Source organism: Macaca fascicularis, chromosome 10 (assembly GCF_037993035.2).
Source record: "Macaca fascicularis isolate 582-1 chromosome 10, T2T-MFA8v1.1".
NCBI lineage: Eukaryota > Metazoa > Chordata > Mammalia > Primates > Cercopithecidae > Macaca > Macaca fascicularis.
Genome location: NC_088384.1, coordinates 35,306,710 through 35,328,887, shown reverse-complemented (window position 1 = coordinate 35,328,887; position 22,178 = coordinate 35,306,710). Strand labels below are relative to the sequence as shown.

At 43.5% G+C, this 22,178-nt stretch overlaps 1 protein-coding gene across 1 annotated transcript in view; it reads left to right on the top strand.

Annotated features, from left to right (window-relative positions):
• Nucleotides 1-59: 59 nt before the first annotated feature.
• The window catches only part of LOC102117684 (uncharacterized), a 130,809-nt gene continuing 108,690 nt past the window's right edge, over nucleotides 60-22,178 (top strand). Inside the window, exons 1-4 of the mRNA XM_074003170.1 lie at nucleotides 60-121; nucleotides 285-369; nucleotides 539-794; nucleotides 4,719-4,830. Coding sequence (XP_073859271.1) covers nucleotides 60-121; nucleotides 285-369; nucleotides 539-794; nucleotides 4,719-4,830 — 515 coding nt within the window. The remainder of the gene's footprint in view (nucleotides 122-284; nucleotides 370-538; nucleotides 795-4,718; nucleotides 4,831-22,178) is intronic.

The following is a 22,178-nucleotide window of genomic DNA, read 5'->3' as shown; positions in this document are numbered from 1 at the left end:
CTGGGAATGGGTAGGTCTGGGTCCAGTCCGCAGGACCCCCTCGCGAGTGCTGACGCAGAATGGAGTTGAGGTTGGGGCAGCGCTGGACCCCAGGGCCCCTGCCTGCCTCCTGGGGAGCTCGGTGACCCAGGCAGCCCTGGTGAGGCCGCAGGTGTCTGGGACCTAGCGAGGCCCCAGGGCTCCCACAGGACGAACGCCGACAGTGAGGGCCAAGGAGGCCCTGCTGCCCTCAGGACTGTCCCTCCAACCCCCAGCTTTCCGTGGTTCTTGGGCCCCCTCTGCAGAGGGGCAGGGGAGACCACCCTGGATCCCGAGGCGCCGAGCTTGAGGGACCCCAGAGCTCCAGCCAGGCCGCTGCCTTTGCGGATGGTGAAGCTGAGGTCCAGAGGAGGGCAGGGGCAGGTCCCGGGCGCTCCCCAGGCAAAAGGAGCCGATCTAGGGGCTGGGGTCACAGGAATGGCTCCTGCGACCTCTAGGGCCCTAGACCCCGGGAGGATGAGAGACTGGGGGCCTTTCGTCCACCCCTGGGGCTGGGCAGAGGTTCAGCCTGTGTAAACCGAAGCAGCTTCTGGCCAGTCCCAGCCGCGGCCCCTTTAAGAGGGGGCGGGGCTTCAGCCTGGCACGAGGGACGCTGCCAGCGTGCAGGCCCCTACGGAAGCCGAGACTGCGCTTCGTGCGAGGCCCGGGCACCAGCGGCGGCGTGGTCAGAGCGAGCCTCGCAGAAGCTGCGGTGGTTTCCGTGTGTTGGTGGAGGAACAGGCAGGTGTTGGTGGAGGAACAGGCAGATCTCGGCGGTAAGTGACGGGGGATGAACCCCACTGGGAACCCTCTGGGTCTCCCTGCTCCTTCCCGGCCGCTCCCTGCTTTCGGGCCCTGACTTCTTCGTGGGCATCTGGGCCCGAGTCGTCAGCGCGGGGGCGGTTGTGGGATCCTGGCCGCTGCAGCGTCCGCACCCCGGCCGGGAAGGCTGTGCCCCTGTGCGACCCGCGACCGGCCTATGGGAACGCCCTGGCCCAGAGCCGGCGGTGAAGCGCTGGACCCGGGTCCCTCCGAGCCCCACGGGCCTCTGAGCTGGAGTCTAGGGTTATTTTTGATGCCTCAGGGTCTTTAGAAAGAGACCTCGCTAGAGCGGGGAACAGCTGTAGTTTCAATTTTTGGAGGAGTCTCCAGCTATTTAGCTGTTTCCCATGGTGTGTACCCTAATTTTCATTTCCACATACAGCGTATGAATTCCCCTTTCTCCAAAACCACACCCCCATTCCAATTTTGGGGGGTTTTGTTTTTGTTTTTTTGAGACAGTCTCGCCCTGTCTCCCAGGCTGGAGTGCAGTGGCGCCATCTCGGCTCACTGCAACCTCCGCCTCCGGTTTCAAACAATTCTCTTCTCAGCCTCCTGTGTAACTGGGACTACAGGCGCCCGCCACCACGCCCCGCTAATTTTTGTATTTTTATTTTTAGTAGAGACGGGGTTTCACGATATTTGTCAGGCTGGTCTGAAACTCCTCACCTAAGGTGATCCGCCGGCCTCGGCCTCCCAAAGTGCTGGGATTATAGGCGTGAGCCACCACTTCCAGTCCCTCCTATTTTTAAAATTTTTTCTAGGAATATTCAATAAGCGTGAGATTATATGCATGTGGTTTTGAATTACAGTATTCTAATGAATAGTTAATTTTGAGGACCTTATCTCTTATCTGTTGTTCGATTTTATATCTGTGCAGAATTGTCTGTTCAGGTTCTTTGTGAAATATTAGATTGGATTTTTTTTCTACTTTGTAGTGTTTTTTGTGTACACGTTAGTTGACAACAACTCGTGAATTACATGATTGCCTGAAATTTTTGCCTAATCTATAGGATGCTTTTTTATTTGGAAAGTAGTTTTCGTTGCTATGCAGAAACTTTTCAGATTGATGTAGTCCCATATGGTTTTTGTTTTTGTTTTTGTTTTTTTTGCGTTTCATGCATGTAATCGTGGTCACCCATATTAGAAAACATGTGTCGGTAACAAAGCATTTAATTGTCAATGAGGTTTTTCTTCCAGGGTGTTTGTTTCTTTTTCTCTTTGCAAAGGTTAGCAGAGATTCAGGTGACCCAAAATATATGCTCAACCTGTGTTTTAGTTAAAAACATTTTGTGGTTTATGGTATTTTGTTTTGGCCTTCGGTTTGTGGGTGAGGAGGTTGATTTTCATACATCGTGTAAAATAAGGGTCCTATTTCTCGCCTCTGAATCCAGATACAATTTTTCTTAAAGGTATTCATTGAGCAGACTCTGCTTTCCACGTTGTAGTGTTCTTTATCAAAGTCAGTTGACTGTGTCCATATTTGTGCTGATCATGTTTTTGTCCTCCCTGTTTTGTCCATATTTCTAGGTATTTGTTTTTATGCAAGTAGCGTATATCGGCTGCATAATTACAAGTTGGCAGTTTAATTTGGTATCGAGGATTGTGGGTTCTCACTTTGATTGTATTTCTCAGGATTCCTTTAGATATTCATTGTTTTTGTGGTTCCCTGTGATTTTTAGCACTATGTATTTATTTCTGTTAATTTTTTTACAATGTAAAGGTCCATAAATAGGGCACATTTGTATACATATAGAGTGTTTGTGGTGAAAAAACATTGGGAATCTTGCATTTACAAGAGTCGCCATTATCACAAACAGTTGTTAATTGCTTTGTGGTGAAAACATTTGGAATCTTTTTTTCCAGATTTTGTGAAAAAGGTATGATCTTGTGTTAACCTCTAGTCACTGTGCTGTGGAACAGAGGAACAATTCATTCCTCTCACCTAAGTGTAATTTTGTACCTATTTCTGATCTCTGTCCGTGCCCCCTCTTCCCTCCAACCTCTGGTAACCACTATTGTGCTCTCTAGATCCATGCAATAAAGCGTTTTATCTTGGATTCTACATGAGTGAGCTGTGGCAGTGTTTTTCTTTCTCTGCCTGGTTTAGGTCATTTACCATGATGTCCTCCAGGTTCAACAGTATGGCTCCAAATGATGAAATTTCATTCTCTTTTTCTGGCTGAATACTATTCTATTTGTAGACATCCACCAGTTACTTTATCCCTTCATGTGTGGATGGGCAGGTAAGTTTATTCTTTATCTTGGCAGTTGTAAACAGTGCTGCAGTTCGCATAGGATGGCAGATATCTCTTGCAAGGACTGATTTCTTTTGCACCGAAGGTATACTTAGTAGTAAAATTGTTAGATGAAGTGGTAGTTGTAGGTTTAATTTTTGGAGGAATCTCCCACTGGTTTTTGTAGTATGTATACTAATTAACATTCTTACCAAACGAGTTCCTCTCTGGAAATTTACACCAGAGTTTGTGTCTCTTGATATGTTTTATCACTTTGATAACATCCATTTGAATTATAGTGAGATGATATGTGTGTTGTTTGATTTACATCTTTCTCATGATTTGTGATACTATCCAAGGTTTTAAAACTTGTTTTCAATGTTATGTCTTCTTTGCAGAAATGTATGTTCAGGTTCTTTTGCCGCATTTTGTTTGGTTATTAGTTTCTCTTTTGTGTTTTTGCTAGTAAGTAGTGTTAGTTGCTTAGATATTTTGAAGACAACCTTTTATCGGATGTATGTTTGCCGAAACCTTTCTTGTAAACTGCAGGATTTTTTTTTTTTTTTTCTCATGGATTTTTTTTTTTTTTTATCTGCTTGGGCACAAACTCTAGAGGGTGATGCAGTCCCACATGTGTCTGTTTTCTTGATTCCCTGTGATGTAGGTGACTGATGAAGAAAAAATCATGGCCAAATTAATCCATCACCCATGAGTTTTCCGCTGTGTTTTTGTTTTGTTTTGGCACACTGTAAGCACAGATCCCTGCTGACCTAAATATCCCCACACCGTATGTCTTCTCATGGGAGGAGCTTGATTCTTTCAAGTTTTGTTTATGAGTCTCTAATTCATTTTGAGTTGATTGTTATGCCTTTTACACAATAGGGGTCCTATTTTATTATTTTACACAGGGATATCCAATTTTCAAAACAATTTATTAAACCGATTCCCCTTCTTTTTCATGTCTTTTGGTGTTCTTTTACAAAATGTGTACACTACCTAGGAATTTGGGTTTGTGATTGAGCTCCCTCATTCTATCAGTTGGTCTGGATTTCTCGGTTAATGCCAGTCATCTATTTAGATAACTAGCTTTTCAATGTTATTTCAAATGGAGGACAGTGATGCATCCCACGTACTTTGTATTTCCAGGATTGCTTTCGAAATTCAGGGCGTTTCATGGTTCCATGTGAATTTTAGCATCGTTGGCATCGTTTAAAACAAAAAACGAAAAGAAATTGCCCTAGAATATATGTATATAACTAGAGGATGCAGGGGCCATTTTGATATAGGTACACCTAGCATATTGATTAAATCACAATATTTAGCATCTATGAAGTCCTCTAGGTATTATTTGTCTGTGGAGAAGATATTCAGAATCCTTTCCAGCTATTTGGAAAATTCACTACAATATTAACCCTAGTCACCCTGCTATAGAAGAGAAGGGCAGGATTGATCTCAGTTTTCTAAGTGTAACTTTGTACCCATTACCAATCTCTGCCCAGGTCCCTTCTTTTCCTCAGCCTCTGGTAACCACTGTCGAACTTTCTGCTTCTATGAGGTGAAGTGTTTTAGATCCCACATGCATGAGATTATGCAGTATATGCCTTTCTCTGCCTGGCTCATTTCCTTTAACATAATGTCTCCCAGGTTTTTCCACATGGCTGCAAATGACTAGATTTCACCCATTTCTATGGTTGAAGAATATTCCATTCTGGATGTATATTGCAGTTTCCTTATCCCTTCATCAATGGATGAACAGGTAGGTGTATTTCCTGTCTTAGCTATTGTGAGTACCACAGTACCCAGGGCAAGGCAGGTATCTCTTCCACACAGGAATTTCATTGGCTGTAAATGTATAGCCAATGGCAGGATGGCTAGATGAAATGGCGTTTTTACTTTGAGGAACTTCTGGCTGTTTTTCCTAATGTGTGTACAAATTGACATTCCTACCAATCGTGTATTAGAAGAGTTTCCCCTTCTGCAAGTCTATACCGGTTGTTTCCTTTTCAAACTTTTATTTTTGTTTTAGGTAACATTCATTCTATGAGGGTGGAAGTGGTATCTCAGTGTGGTTTTCCTTGACATTCTCATGAGGATTAGAGCTTTTGAGAAACTTTTCTTTTACCTGTGAGTCAGTTTCACGTCTACTTTTCGGACATGTCTATTCAGGTCCTTGGTCCAAACTTAGCTTGGGTGTTTGTTTTTGCTTCTGTTTTTATTTTCCCCCCACATGGTAGTGTTAGTTTCTTGCACGTATTTTATAATGACCCCTTTCAAAGACAGGATTTTCCATAGTTTTCTTTCAGTCTGTGAGATGCCTTCTCTTCTGGTTCATTGTTTTCTTTTCCCTACATAAGATCCAATGTTTTCCATAGTACCACATGTTTATATGCTAGTGGTGACTTTTGTGTGCAACTGAAAACAGTGAATAGGCCACACGCGGTGGCTCACGCCTATAATGCCAGCACTTTGGTAGGCTGAGGCAGGTGGATCACCTGAGGTTGGGAGTTCAAGACCAGCCTGACCAACATGAAGAAACCCTATCTCTACTAAAAATACAAAAAATTAGCCAGGCATGGTGGCGCATCCGTGTAATCCCAGCTACTCGAGAGGCTGAGGCAGGAGACTTACTCGAAACTGGGAAAAAAAAAAAAAAAGAAACTGGGAGGCGGAGGTTGCAGTGAGCCAAGATCGCACCATTGCACTCCATCTTGGGCAACAGGAGTGAAACTCCATCTCAAAAATAAAAAAAAGTGAGAAAGATTGTCACACCCTGGCATTGTCTATGGGTTTTTTTTTATTTTTCTTCTTTTCTTTTTATTTTTATATTTTACATTTTACAACGCGTGTGCATAGATTAGTCTTCTAAAATATACTCTCACCCTATGTTTCCTAAGAGAAGTAAGTGGTTTCCAGATTGAGTTTAGGTCTTCAATGTAATTTACATTGATTTTTGTCCTATTTCACTGTTTCATGTGGTTATCCAGTTTGCTTAAAATTGTTTATCGAAGAGGCTTTCCTTTTCCCATTGTGTCTTTTTGTGTTCTTTTGAAAAATGTGTTCACTGTATATACATTTGGGTGGCATATGGGACTCCCTCATTCTGTCCATTGGGAAGCCTTTCTATTTTTATGCCAGTAGCAGATTGTTTGGATAAATACAGGTTTTAGTTGTTTCATCTTTTTGCCCACTTAGTAGCTTTAGTTTCTTTTGTATGTTAGATAACAGTTCCTTTCAGATACATGGTTTTCCATAATTTTATCCCAATATGTAGGATGCCTTTTCTTTGGGTTTATTGTTTTCTCCTTGTTTAGAAATTTTAAAGTTGTCCTTTGTCAAACATGTTTACATTTGCTTTTGTTAGCAGTGATTTCTGTGTCCCATTGGGAAATACAAAAAAGAGGTGGTGAAGCCATTGTATTGTTAATGGGTATATTCTCCCTAATTTTCTCTTTTTGCAATTTGTGTTCACAGATTCAGGTTTCCCCAAAGTAGACACTCACCCTATGTTTTTTCCTGAGAGCTTTTTTGGTTTCAGGATTAGACTTAGGTGTTCAGTTTATTTTGTGTTGATGTTTGTGTCTTGTGCAACGTAAGGGTCTTACTTCAGTCCTTTGCACGTGACTATCCAGGCTTCTCAATCTGAGTGTCTTTGGTGTGTTTCTGAAATACGTGTTTACTCTACATAATTTTGGTCTGATTATCTGGCTCCCTCATTTGGTCCATTTGGTTATATTTCTGTGTTGATGCCACTAATGGATGGAGAGGGTCAGTGTAAGTTTTATTTTGTTTTCTTGTGTGTGTGTGGTTTTGTTTTGTTTTTGTTTTTGCTTTCAGCCTTGATTTTCTAAAAGAATACCTACTTTTACTGTGATTAACAATATTATGAACACAGTACCAGTTGGGTGGTCCATCATTTAGAATCTCTATCTCAGTAGGGGTAAATGTTAATGAAATAATAGAAATAACAAAGAATTTATCAACAGAGAGCTCTCATACACAAATAAGTTCCAGTATAAAGGAGTTTAGTAGGCCGGGTGTGGTAGCTCACGCCTGTAGTCCCAGCACTTTGGGAGGCTGAGGTGGGCAGATCACATGAGGTCAGGAGTTTGAGACCAGCTTGGTCAACATGGTGAAACCCCATCTCTACTAAAAATACAAAAATTAGCCGGGCATGGTGGCATGCACCTGTAATCCCAGCTACTCTGGAGACTGAGGCAACAGAATAGCTTCAACCTGGGAGGCAGAGGTTGCAGTGAGCTGAGATCGTGTCATTGCACTTCAGCCTGGGGGACAGAGAGAGACTCCATCTCAAAAAAAAAAAAAAAAAAAAAGGTTCAGTAAACAATAAACAAATGTCACTTAACCTGTATAAGAGTTATAAAGCAGTTAAACATTCCCCCCAAAATGTTGGAAGGATATGTAAGGGTGATAAATAAGACCATTAACTGGATTGAGACACACAGAATACTACAGACAAATAGGACATATGGATATAAAAGTAAAAGTTATAAATATGAGAAGCCTTTGTATCAACATATTAGGGTATTATAGCATGACTAGACATCCTTCATGGCAGGAGGACAGTGAGATTCAACATTAGGAAATCCACTAATACTATTAACTGCATTCATAGAGTTAATGAGAATGCCATGTGTTCATGATCATAGATGTAAAAAGACACTGTCAGGATTCTACAGCATAGTATATTTTAAAAATTTAACCAAATCAGAATTGCTGTAAAAACGTATAAAATGGGAAATGGGTTTGGACAAATAAAAAATAATGAAACCACAATTTTACAAAAGTATATTTAACAGTATGAAGAGGTCAGTGATTCTTTAATCAATTCATGAATTGAGCTTGACTCCAATATAGCTACTATCTGTGCTCTGGGGATAAGAAAGTTTATTGCAAAGAAGAATCAACAAAAATACCCATAAAAGTCTGAATATAAAAAATAAACTTTCCTTTCATGTATTGTAAATACTTGGAAATTGAAAGTGTGATGTTGATTCATAACTACACTGAGAGAACAATGAAGTACAGAATTCAAAAAATAGAATGAAACATATGTAGAAATGTGCTGTACAATAAAAGCAGCATTGTAACAGAGGAGATGTAGGCTCTGAGTGTCTCACTGGAGACTGAAACCCACAGATATGCAGCAAAGCCTTTGTCTCCCTAATGTTTTTGCCTCCTGCTGGTCGTGTGCTTTCACACATCAAGAGCTCTGGCTCAAATGTTAAATTTGCTGTTGTCTGATGGGTGAGATTTTTGCTGACATAGTCCATATTGTGATACGGTCTTAGGGCCCACAGGATTATTCCTGGTCATCTAAGATGTTCCTGACATCTTATCATCTTAAGATGTTACTGACTTTATCACCTTCAACTGGCCCCTGTTTATTCTTTGAAATACCAGACACACACATTGTTTCAGTAATTCTTTCAGTTGGTGATTTGCCTGGTGCAGAACTATGTGAGATCACCTCCCCTCAAATGACCCACAGGTGGTAAGAATCTGTGAACAAACGGTTCACAGGAGGACCAATCACGTGTGGACATGGAGTGGGTAATTTCAAGGTGAGGTAGTCAACCTGTACCCTAAATTGGCACAGACAGGAGAAGCCACAATCCTTTAGCAAGAAAAATTACAAAGTATAAATATCCCTTGTTAAGAGAAACGGAGACCATCTTCAGAGGATGTAATGGTATTAAAATGTGTTCTCATTGTTCAGCTCCCACTTATGAGTGAGAACATGCAGTGTTTGATTTTCTGTTCCTGTGTTAGTTTGCTGAGGATGATGGCTTCTAGCTTCATTCATGTCCCTGCAGAGGACTTGATCTTATACCTTTTTATGGCTGCATGGTATTCCATGGTGTGTATGTAGCACATTTTCTTTTTCTGGTCTATCATTGATGGGCATATGGATTGGTTCCATGTCTTTCCTATTGTGAATAGTGCTGCAGTAAACACGTGGAGCAGATGATTGCTCAAAGCAAGATGAGCTGCAAGCATGATGGAGCTTAGAGCAGATAGAGCTCCAGGCGAGATGGCACTCCAAGCAATATGAAACTTGGAGCAGATGTTACTGAAAGATGGAGCTGCAAGCATATAGTCTCAGAGCAAGATGGAGCTCAGAGCAAAATGGAGCTCAGAGCAGATGGTGCTCAGAGCAGTATGGAGCTCAAAGTGATTGGAGCTCTGAGCAAGGAGGAGCTCACAGCAGATGGTGCTTAGAGCAAGATGGAGCTTGGAGGGATTGGAGCTCCAGCAAGATGGAGCTTGGAGCAGATGGAGCTCTGAGCAGATGGAGCTCAGAGCAAGATGGAGCATGGAGTGTTTGGAGCTCAGAGCAGACAGAGCTCAGACAAGAAGGAGCTCCAAGCTAGATGGAGCTTGGAACCGATGTTCCTCTGTGTAAGATGGAGCTCAGAGCAAAATAAAGCTTGGAGTCATTGGAACCCCGAACAGTGCTCTGAGCAATTGGCACTCTGAGCAAGATGGAGCTCTGAAGAAGATGGTGCTCAGAGCAGATGTAACTCTGAGCAATAAGGAGCTCTAAGCAAGATGGAGCTTGGTGCAGATGTTGCTCAGTTTTAGATAGAGCTCAGAGCAGTTGGTGCTTACAGCAGGATGGAGCTCAGAGTGATTAGAGCTCTGAGCAAAATGGACCTTGGAGCAGATGGAGCTTTGAGCAACATGGAACTCAGAGCAGATGTTGCTCAGAGTAAGATGGAGTTCTAAGTAGATGGTGCTTAAAGTAAGATGGAGCTCAGAGTGATTGGAACTCCAAGCAAGCTAGAGCTTGGAGCAGATGGAGCTCTGAGCAAGATGGAGGTCAGAGAAGATGTTGCTCACAGTAAGATGGAGCTCCAGCCAGATGGTGCTCAGAGCAAGATGGAGGTCAGAGTGACTAGAGCTCCAAGAAAGAAGAAGGTTGGAGCAGATGGTGCTCAGAGCAAGATGGTGCTCAGAGTAATTGGAGGTCCGAGCAAGATGGAGCTTGGAGCAAATGGAACTCTGAGCAGATGGGGCTTAGAGCAGGTCGTGCTCACAGCAAGATGGAGCTCAGAGCAGATGGAGTTCTAAGCAGATTGTGCCCAGAGCAAGATGGAGCTCAGAGCAGATGGAGCTCTGAGCAAGATGAAGCTCACAGTGGATGGTGCTCAGAGTAAGATGGAGCTCCAAGCATATGGTGCTCAGAGCAAGATGGAGCTCAGAGTGATTGGAGCTTGGAACAGATGGAGCTCGCAGAAGATGCTGCTCACAGTAAGATGGAGCTCCAAGCAGATGGTACTCATAGCAAGATGGAGCTCAGAATGATTAGAACTCCAAGAAAGATGAAGATCTGTGCAGATGGTGCCTAGAGCAAGATAGAGCTTGGAGTGATTAGACCTCCGAGCAAGATGGAGCTAGGAGGAGATAGAGCTTTGATCAAGTACCTCCAAGCAAGGTGGAGCTTGGAGCAGTTGTTGCTTGGTGTAAGATGGAGCTCAGAGCAAGATCTCAGAGCAAGATGGAGCTTGGAGTGATTGGAACTGTGAACATTGCTCTGAGCAATTGGAACTCTGAGCAAGGTGGATCTCTGAGCAAGAAGGAGCTCTAAGCAAGATGGAGCTTGGAGCAGATGTTGCTCGGTTTTAGATGGAGCTCAGAGCAGATGGTGCTCAGAGCAAGATGGAGCTCAGAGAAGATTGAGCTTGGAACAGATAGAACTCTGAAAGAAAGGAGTTCGAAGCAAGATGGAACTTGGAGCAGATATTGCTCAGTGTAAGATGGAGTTTAGAGCAACATGGAGCTCAGAGTGATTTGCACTTTAAAACGTTGCTCTGAAGGATTGGAGCTCTGAGCAAATGGTGCTCGGAGCAAGATCGAGCTCGGAGTGATTGGAGCTTCTAGCACAATGGGGCTTGGAGCAGATACATCTCTGAGTAAGATGTAGCTCAGAAAACATGTTGCTCACAATAAGATGGAGCTAGAGCAGATGGTGCTGAGAGCAAAACAAAGCTGGAAGAGATTGGAGCTGTCAGCAAGGTGGAGCTCAGAGCAGATGGATCTCTGTGCAAGATGGAGCTTGGAGCCAATTAAGTTCTGAGCAAGAAGGAGCTGTAAGCGAGATGGAGCTTGGAGCAAATGTTGCTGTTTCAGATGGAGCTGAGACCAAGATGGAGCTCAGAGAATATGCTGCTCACAGTAAGATGGAGCTTCGGGCAGATGCTCGAAGAGCAAAATGGAACTGGAAGTGATTGGAGATCTCAGCAAGATGGAGCTAGAAGATGGAGCTCCGAGCAAATGGAGCTCTGAGCAGAGGGTGCTCAGAGCAAGATGGAGTTTGGAGTGATTGGAGCTCTGAGAAAGATGGAGCTTGGAGCAAATGGAGCATCAAGCAGATGGTGCTCAGAGCAAACTGGAGCTTGGAGTGATTGGAGCTCCAAACCAGATGGAGCTCGGATCAGATGGACCTCTGAGCAAGAAGGAGCTTCAAGCAAGATGGAACTTGGAGCAGATATTGCTGGTGTAAGATGGAGCTCACAGCAGACGGTGCTCAGAGCAAGAGGGAGCTCGGAGTGATTGGCACTCTGAACGTGGCTCTGAGCGATTGGAGCTCTGAGCAAGATGCAGCTTGGAACAGATAGAGCTCTGAGGGAAAAAAAAAAGGAACTCTAAGTAAGATGGAGTTTGGACATGTTGTTCGGTTTTAGTTGGAGCGCAGGGCAAAATGGAGCCCACAGTGATTACAGCTCCAAGCAAGGTGGAACTCAGAGCACATGTTGCTCAGAGTAAGTTGAGCTCCAACCACTTGGTGTTCAGAGCAAAATGGAGCTGGAAGTGATTGGAGCTCCCAGCAAGATGGAGCTTAGAGTGATTGGATCTCCCAGCAAGATGGAGCTTGGCGTAGCTGGATCTCTGACTAGATGGAGCTCTGAGTAAGATGAATGTCTATGCAGATGGTGCTCACAGCAAGATAGTGCTTGGAGTGATTGGAGCTCCAAGCAAGATGGAGCTTGGAGCAGTGGAGCTCTGAGCAAGATGGAGCTTGGAGTAGATAGAGCTTGGAACAAGGAACTCCAAGCAAGATGGAGCTTGCAGCAGGTGTTTCTCAGTGTAAGATGGAACTCAGGGAAGATATGCTCAGAGAAAGATTGATCTCAGAGTGATTGGCACTACAAACATTGCTCTGAGCCATTAGATCTCTGAGCAAGATGGAACTCTGAACTCCAAGCAAGCTGGAGTTCAGAAAAGATGTTGCTTAGAGTAAGATGGTGCTCCGAACAGATCGTGCTCAAAGCAAGATGGAGCTCAGAGTGATTGGAGCTCCAAAGAAGCTGGACCTCAGAGCAGATGGAGTTTGGAAGAGATGTTGCTTAGAGAGTAAGATGGAGCTCAAAGCAAGACGGAGGTTGGAGCAGATGTTGCTTGGAGTATGATGGAACTCGGAGCAGTTGGAGCTCTGAGCAGATGGAGCTATAAGCAAGATGGAGCTCAGAGCAGATAGAACTTTGAGAAACATGGAGCTCTGAGCGAGATGGAACTCAGAGCAGATGGAGCTCTGAGGGAGTTGGAGTTTGGAGCAGATGGAGCTCTGAGCATGATGGCACTTTGACTGAGATGGAACTCAGAGCAGATGGAGCTCCAAGCAATATGATGCTATGATTAAGATGTAGCTTGGAGCAGATGAAGCTCAGAGCAGATGGTGCTTGGAGCAAGATAGACCTTAGAGCAGATGCAACTCTGAGCAGGATGGATCTCAGATCACATGGAGCTCTGATCAAGATGGAGTCCTTATCAAGGTTTAGGTTGGAGCAGATGGAGCTCAGAGCAAAAAGCGCTTAGCATAAGATAGAGCTTGGAGTGATTGGACCTCTGAGCAAGATGGAGTTTGGAGCAGATGAAGCTCCAAGCAAGACAGCTGGGAGCAGATGGATCTTGGAGCAACATGGAGCTTGGAGCAAGATGAACCTCTCAGTAGATGGAGACACATCATTTGTGGTAGATTTCATTCACTCATGGTGACTTTTTAAACAACACATTATTTAGACATCATTTGGCGCCAGGTCTGACCTGCAGACGCTGGCCGATGGACGGATGAAGTAATGTATGCAGACATTTTTGCTGGGTCGATGGCTAGGGGACTGGGCCACTCACAGACACTGAGGAGGGTGCCGTAAAGAGTCACAGAAGCCACAGCCCTAACAAGCCAGAGCTGTGGGCATTTATTTAGTATACATTTAATGACAAAGGCATTGAGTCAGCACAACTTGTGGGTAATTAACATGGTTGCCTCCCACACACAGACACACTTCAGAGAGAGAAGTTGTGCGTGTGGATGGTTAAATGCCAGGTTCCAAGGCCAAAGTAAACTAACTTACCTAGATCAATTCCCTTACACTTCCTTGTTTTCTACCCTGAGAGAATTCAGCTGCCTTCAGCCAAATCCTCTTTTGAAGCTTTTGCAAAACCTCCTGGCCTTTCAAGAAGGTTTGCATCTTTTTCCTGTAATTTCTCCCACCACCCTGATCGATCTCCTGCATCTCCCCCTTTTCTGTTTTTTTTTTTTTTTTTTTTTTGCATCAGGTTTTTTGATTGAAGAGTACAGATGTGTGAAGCAACAGGTTTGTCAGGCACAGAAGTTATAACTCGTATTCCAGCTTTTCATCATAGAATTAGTAAATAACATAAGATGAACATAAGTATAATCAGTAACATTCTTTTTCAATCAAGGATTGACCCTCAGGAGTGAGAGTCTATCCAGGAGAGATGTTCTCACACATTCTTCCATATGACTGTTTGTTGGGTGTGTAGAGCTATGGCATTTAGGGATTCTAGAATTTTAGTTTTAAGTTGCCTTATGTCTGCTGTTAAATTATCATATAAGGTTCCCCAGAGGTGTTGTTTCACCTCATCCCAACTAAATATTGATTGATTCCAAGGTAGAGAGGTCACACAGATATGCTTATGCTCCAAGTCACAGTTTAATTCCCGTTGGAATGCCAGTGCATCTTGCCACTCCCCTACATATTCTGAGACAGCTTGGAGGGCTTGCAGGCATGCAAGAATCTTTTGATCTACACCCTGCTGTAAGAGAAACTCGTTAGACATATTTCTTTCTAAGTTATCTACAAAGGTAGCTGTTTGTACTGATTCAGTAATGGAGGCCACAGCAACACTAGCAGTTGCCAGTATGACTATGGCTGAGACTATAAAGGCTCTAAGTGTGCCTGTGAATCTTTTGTGTCTGACCTGGGACACGGTATGTTCTAAGGTGGCAAGAGCAGAGGAACCTTGCCATTCGTGTGTCAAATTGGTAGGAATGCTTCAGATTGTCTCCTTAATACCATGACAATAGTAATATTTAAATTAGATATATTGTAATTAGTGGTGCATGAGGCAAACCAAGCCTGTCCTTGCACTCAGGTCACAAACATGGAGTTTTGGGGTGTAATGGAAATATTGATCCCATAAGGAAAACATACGGATGGCTAGTGCAAATGAGGCACTGATCTGTGTGATTATGAATAAAGGTTATAGTATAACTGTTACTTTAATTATGATATGTCGCATGCCAGGTGTTAAGGGAGGTGCTAAGATGTCCCAGGCACCATAAAGTGTCTTGGGATGGCATGGACTCTACTTGGGATCTGGCATATCCCATCCCCCCATCAGCCCAAATTATAGGGGAACAAGACGTGGCTACAAAATTCAAAATTGTGATTGATGCCATGATGGATGCTGACATCAGTATGGTTGCTCTGCAAATGGCAGTAGAGGCTCCAGTCTAAGATGTTATAATTGCCTAACTGGAGGCTATAGGCTTACCCCGTGACAGACCTACCAGCCAAAGTGGAATCCGTTACTTTCCTGCCTACATTCTTTAGCACAGGAAGGAATGTTGGGGGAAGTGGCATTGGTTGCATTGCCCGGTTTAAGGCTACCTGCAACCAAGAATGTTAAGGCATTTCCTTTGCCATAACGTAGCCACAATTGTATTCGGGCAGGTACACAATAAGGGTTAGAACTATTATAACTTACACACAGTGGGAGGATAGTGGAATAATATGTAGTGTTACCTGGCACCTTAGTCAATGTGTGCTATTAATGAAGGACCCCACTGTAGGTAAAGTCAATCCCTCCTAGCCAAGCAGTTACATTATTAGAGGCTGAGAAGGGGGTGTCTGCCCAAGTAACAGGCTGGAAAAAAAAAGGCAGATCTAAGAGGTGAGCCCAATAGAGTGTAGCAAGTATGAGTTGCAGGCAAAATGAAAGCATAAAAAGGATCAATACCCTCTGCAATGTACAATGAAGAGCATAGCAAGGAACAGATTATCTGGAGCAAATGGTGTCTGTGTCTAGAGCAGGATTCACTTAGCCTCCTGAGTTGTCTTCTTCAGCATCTCCCAGGTGGTGTCCAGGGCTTGTGTTGTCTGAGGAAGCTGCATCATCTGGGGCTGCGGGTCTTGCAGGGTCATTTTCTTTATTTCTGGTACCAGGTTGGATCCTAGCCACACCATAGTATAGTTTGATGTGTCGTGCTGGAATCCAAAGAGGATCTGAGGGAGTGTGAACACAAGCATTTCCTCTTCCCCATGTTAGCAAATCATTTGGACCACACCATTCATTAATGTTTACATCTTTTCATAAAACTGTGGGTTTTATGTCTTGAGAGATTTTAGCAAAGTGCTTTTCTACAGCTGACTGAAATTTATTTAAACTTAAACAATTAAAGGTAAACAAGGCTTGTGCCAATAGTGTTGCAGGATCCTTACTCATATTCCCCCTTTGTAGTTTTTAAGCATAGTTTTAAAGGTGGGATGGACACGTTCTATGGCCTGTCCTTGGGGATTATATGGGATACCTGTGGAATGTTGGATGTTCCACGTGTGACAAAATTGTTTAACTTGTGAGCTGGCATAAGCCGGATCATTGTCAGTTTTAATTTTTGTGGGCCACCCTATAAACGCAAAAGTTAAAAGAAGATATTTAATGACATATTTGGTGGACTCTCCAGGAAAAGCATGTGCACTAATTAGGTGAGAATTGATATCAATGGATACATATGCATATCCTAGTTTTCCAAATTCAGGGACGTGTGTAACATCTGTTTGCCATAACTGATTAGGTTCTAGTCCTCTAGGGTTAACACCCATTGAAGGAGGAGACATGCCTGTGAGCTGGCAATCTGGGCATTGCAGGATAATTTGTTTAGCTAGTCTTTGGGTAAGTTGGAATTGTTTAGTTAAGTTCCTCCAATTTTGGTGGAAATATGGATGCAATTGGGTGGCTTGGTTAAGCAGTGACGCCATAACTTGCAGTCTGCTTGATCATTGACATGAACTAGTGGGCCAGGCAGTAAGCTGTGGGCTCAAATATGTGTGATAAAAATAGGAGGTGTACATTGATCTAGCAATTGCTGAAGTCGCAGAAAAAGTGCAGACAGTGTGGGCTCGAGAGTAGACTTAATGAGGGCTGTCACAAGGTTCCGCAATAGAGTAAGCAGAGTCACTAACAATATTGATAGGCTGAGTAAACGTCTCCAGGGCCAATATGAAGGCTCCAACCTCAGCTCTCTGAGTGCTAGTAAATCCAGAACGAGTGAGGAAATTATGTGATCTCCACCAAATAGCCGCTTTTCCATTTTTACCAGAGCCATCAGTAAAAAGCATTAAAGCATTAGGTATGGGGGAGTGAACTACTTTGTAGGCACAACTACAGGAGTATGAGATAAGAACTGAATTAGTTTGTCAGCAGGGAGGGCATGCTCTATATGACCTGCATAATGAGAGAGTACTATCTGAAGATCTAGATAGGGGCAATGCTGCTTCAAATTGCCTTTCACACAGAGGAATTCTGATGACATCAGAGTCATAACCTAGCAACTGATTGCATCACTTGTGGCCTGAATAGATGACTTTATTAACTAGCTGGTTATAGGGAGATAGGGTTTTAGTCCCTGTATGTGAGCAAAAAACCCATTCTAGGAAGCGTAGCCCTGGAGCCATCTGGCCTGTTAATCCTATTGCAGAATGTTTGGTAGGATAAACAAACAATTGAACTGAATATTTTGGGTCTGTGTGATCTAGTTGCCTCTGAGAAATAGCTTGGTCTAGTTCCTCCATTTCCCTTTTTGCTGCAGGAGTTAAATACCTGGGAGAGTTTAGGGCTGTATTGCCCTTTATGATAGAAAACAGGTTTTGCAACTTATCAGTAGTTATACCCAAGCCAAATAATATTGCCTAGTAATTTTTGATAATCATTTAAGATATGTAAGTTGCTAGTATTTAACCTTTTGAGGTCTTACTGACCAAGAAGTTAGTATGGATCCAAAAAATTTTCAAGGAGAGGACATTTGTACTTTTTCAGGTGCTGTGATTAAACCTCATAACTGTGTATTCTTTATGACAGAGGCATGCAGACTTAAAAATACTGGCTCTGTTGGGGCTGCCAGTAATATGTCATCCATAAAATGAATAATAATCTTGCAATTAGGAAATTCTTTTCTACTGGGGAGCAAAGCCTGATTTACGTGATACTGACACATTGTATGACTGTTTAGCATTCCTTGAGGAAGCATTTTACCATGAAATCAGCTAGCTACTCTTTCACTGTTGATAGCTGGTATAGTAAATGCAAATTTTTCTCTGTCCTGTTCTGCAAGGGGAATAGTATAAAAGCAGTCTTTTAAGTCAATAATGACTATAGGCCAAACTTGAGGAATCACTACGGGGGAAGGGAGGTCCTGTTAAAGGGGCCCCATAGGTTGCAAACTAGCTTGATAGCCCGTAAGTTATGCAAACGTCTCCACTTGCTAGACTTTTTGGGAATTTTGAAAATGGGCAAATTCCAAGGGCTGTTTGATGGTTCTGTATGGCTGTCTCTTAATTGCTCCTCAACTAATTCATGGGCTCATTGTAATTTCTCTCCCTTTAAAGGCTACTTTTCTACCCAAATAGGATTTAGAGAGAACCACGTTAGGGGTAGGGGAGGGATCATAACAGTGGCCATTATTAGAAAGGGGTCTGCCGAGTGACCCCCCCTCATTGGGCTAATAGGCCCCATGCCCAAAGGTTAACAGAAATGGACATGATTAGAGGTTGTATAACTGCTTTTCTTCCCTCTGAATCACAACATGTTGGGGGGGGGGGTGTTCTGCTTGGCTGTATGCGCTTCCCTGATGCCAACAATTTTTTGTTCCTGAGTGACCCAAGGCCAAGTTTCTGGCCAGTTTTGATCACTAGTGATCGAAAAGTCCACCCTTGTGTCCAATAAGCCAGTAAAATTTTATTTCCAATTTTTAAGGTAATCATCGGTCTCTGATCAGTGATTAATTGGTTCCATTATATTCCTGTGGCTCCTGTGCTTCCACAACTTCCCTTTCCCCTTTCCTTTCCCTGGGTGTTGGAGACCCAGTATGGTAAAAATAGTAACTGAGCTGTCTTTAATCCAGGGGGAAAGACTATGCAGACCTTTACATTCCATCATAACTAATATCTCCCCTTGATAATCACTACAGTTACCCCAGTGAGCACACTGATTCCTTTACTGGTTAGGATTGATCGCCCTAACCAGGACTAATCCCGCTGTTCGCAGAGGCAGTGGGCCCAAGATTCCAGCTGGAACCCTTTTAGGGCCCTCTGCTTCTTTTAGCACTAATTCTTTGGGCAGAGTAAGTCCAATCCTTTGCTGCCAGTGGTGGCTGCTGTGAGAGAGAGGACTGTGGGCTTTCCATCCAATCGAGGAAAGTCACTGACATTGCCCCAGTTTGGAGCAGGGACTAGGGCCAGCCCCTCATGAAGTTTCCCTCCAGATTACTTAGAGTGTTGCCATTTTTATCAAATTTGGACCTGCATTGATTTGCCCAATGTTTTGCCTTTTTACATTGGGGGCACAGAGAAGGAGGTTCTTTTCCTGAGTTACCTTGGTCTCTACTATTGGGGCATTCCCTCTTCATATGACCTGGCTCTCCACATAGAAAACAATTTGGGTTTTTCTCCCTTTTCACTTTAGGGGGTCTTAATGCCATAGCTAATATTTGTATATTTGTGTATTTCGGTCCCCACCGGTTGACATGCTCGTATAAGTTCCCTGACTGTGGCTGCCTTTCCTCTGATTGCCTGCATTACTTGCTGACAGTTGATGTTAGCATTTTCATAAGCCAATTGCAACAATAAGATATCAGTGGCCTGGGCATGACTAATTTGTCTCTTAATTTCCTGGGTTAATCGATTGATAAATTCTACAACTGGCCCTGAGGCCCTTGTCGAACATTTATAAAAGATCCCTCTTGAACTCTGCTTTCAGGAATTCGGTCCCAAGCCCTGACAGCGCACAAAGACACTTCTGTATAGGCTTGGGGAACAAAATTTAGTTGTTGTACCTTGGCATGGGGACTCCTCCCCTGGAGCATAGCAGCTGTTATGTCTTGCCTGGCCACTTGATTCTGGTTGGCTTGTTCTCACAACTCATCATATTCTGCCTTCCACAGGAGGAATTGGCTGGGCTCCAGAGCTGTTTTAGCTAGCACTGACCAGTTCTATGGGGTCATGTGGTAGTTGTCTGCTATGGCTTCAATTATTCCTTTTGTAAATGGGCTAGTGGCTCCTTTTTGTTTAATGCATTTTCTTATCTCTTTATAAGTGTCAAAAGAAATGGGTTCATATACCTGATTGCCTTGTTGATCTTGCATTACCGGGCAGGGTAAGAGCTCCCCTTCTAATGCCGCTTGCCTAAGACAGGGTCCCAGAGCTGTAGTGTATCCCTTGTATTTTTTCCAGTTGTATTGGTGGAGGGGGCTCAGGCAAAACCTCCATTTCCTCTTTGTTATTTTTGCCTGGTAATGGCTGGGCTGAGGGAGAAGGAGGAGGTGGTAAGTTAGGTGATGGTTCCTCTTCCGTTCCCTTTTTGGACTTTTCTTTGTAGAGCAGGACCAAAGCAGCCCTAAGGCCTGTAACATTAGAGATGTTACTGGGAGCTGTTGCCTTTGTGTATGATGTTGTTTAAGATTTCACTCCACTTGTTCCCAGAGCTCTACATCTAGCGTGCCTTCTTTCGGAAACCATGGGTTATGGGAAACAACAGTTTGTATTAGGTACCTTAATTGAGCCTGCGAAACCGAGGCCTCACTAATTTTAAGCAACTGTTTCAATACTTTTATATACTGTTGCTGCCGAGCTGATAACTGTTGCCCCATGATGAAACCCTAGCCTGAACAATTTCCTCAAACTTGGAAATCCCAAGCGGGCACCAGTGACTTATTGACTTACTGACTGCACAGTCTCTTCACCTTCATTTTCAAGGATTCCATCGTGATTTGTTGCAGCTTTCCTCACACAGGGGCACTGCCTGCCAGATCTGACCTGCAGACCGTCGCCAAGCAGTGGATGAAAAAATGTACGCAGACAGGTTTTTTGCCTGGGCCAGTGGCTAGGGGACTGGGCCACTCACAAACACCAAGAAGGGTGCTGTAAAGAGTCACAGAAGCCACAGCCCTGACAAGCCAGCGCTGTGGGAATTTATTTAGTACAGATTTAATGACAAAGGCTTTGAGTCAACCACAACTTGTGGGTAATTAAGATGGTCTGCTCGCCACCAGAGAGAGCAGTCCTGCAAGTGCTCTCCAAGCTATAACTATAACTTTTCCAAGGTTAGTTATAGCATCTCTTTTCTTTTGGTTTTCGGATTTCTAATAATCAAACTAACTTATCTAGATCAATTCCCTTACACTTCCTTGTTATCTACCCTGAGAGAATTCAGCTGCCGTCAGCCAAATCCTCTTTTGAAAAGCTTTTGCAAAACCTCCTGGCCTTCCAAGAAGGTTTGCATCTTTTTCCTAAAATTTCTCCCACCACCCTGACCAATCTCCTACAATTTGGGGAAAAAAATAAACACTTAGCATTTGTCTTTTGCAATCTTCACAGAAGGAAATTCTAGCAGATTTTAGTATCAAACGTCTAGTGAAGGAGCAGACCATATCTTTGTTGGGTATGTGTGTTATGATCCCAGTCCTAGAATCACCTTGCAGTGTAAAGTTTAATGACAGTTTAGAGGTCTCAACAGAATACATAATCCAAGAGAAGACTTAAGGAATCCTACCTCAAGCTCATTGTCTTCAGATATCAGAATGGAGAACTACTTTTCCAAGGTTAGTTATAGCATCTCTTTTCTTTTGGTTTTCGGATTTCTAATATAATTCTTGTATTTTTGTGTTAACAGATCAGGGCAGGTTCAGGACCACATTAGAGACCTTATAAACCAGACCTCTCACCTTTAGGAAAGGGCTACTAAGGGTTGGCTCTGCTGGGGTGTCTCCTGCTCTTCACTCTCAGCTCTTCCCTTTAATGGGATCCCTGACCTCTATCTTCCTTCTCCTTTTGGGGCCTTGCTTTCTCAATCTTTTCAGTTTATTTGCTCCCACCGAGAAACCATCAGACTTCAAATAGTCTTTTGATGGGGATATTAACCTCTTTCTTTCCCTCCAGGACAACCAAGTCCCGGCATATCTCCTCTGGACACCACAGGTTAAACCTTCCAAGAGATAGCAACAATTGTCAAAACCTCTTCACCTTGATAGCAAGGAAGGAGGAAGGACCCTGAAGACCTTTGATGCCCCCTTTTCAGCAGCAGGTAGCTACAGAGAATGACCTCTGCCCCGTCTCCCAAAAGATTTGTGGGTCCCAACTCCTTGAGGGAGAAATGCAAGAGTAGACAGATATGAGCAGGCAAGAGGGGGAGGTATCCATGTTGGAAAAAATGCTCTGGAACACCTTTTAGGATGCCCAGTACTCATTCCTTGGTCGAACTGTCAGAATATTGTTAACTAGATCCTGATAAGGAAGGAAAAAGGCAAAAGGGGAATTTCTGAGAACTGAGCAGGCACAATGAGTACAAAATTGATGGCTATACCTTCCTGGGATTGTGATAGTAAGCAGTGCCACCATTAGATAATAAGCAGTGCCACCATTGATCACTGGTTCCCATGCATGTGCATTAATCACAGTAAGGGAGGATCCCGCAAACTTTGATGACAACTGGGTAAAGAAAGAACTGAGACAATAGAAGATCACAATGCAAAATGTCTTCAGGGTGTTTGCAGCAGGGTTAGCCTAT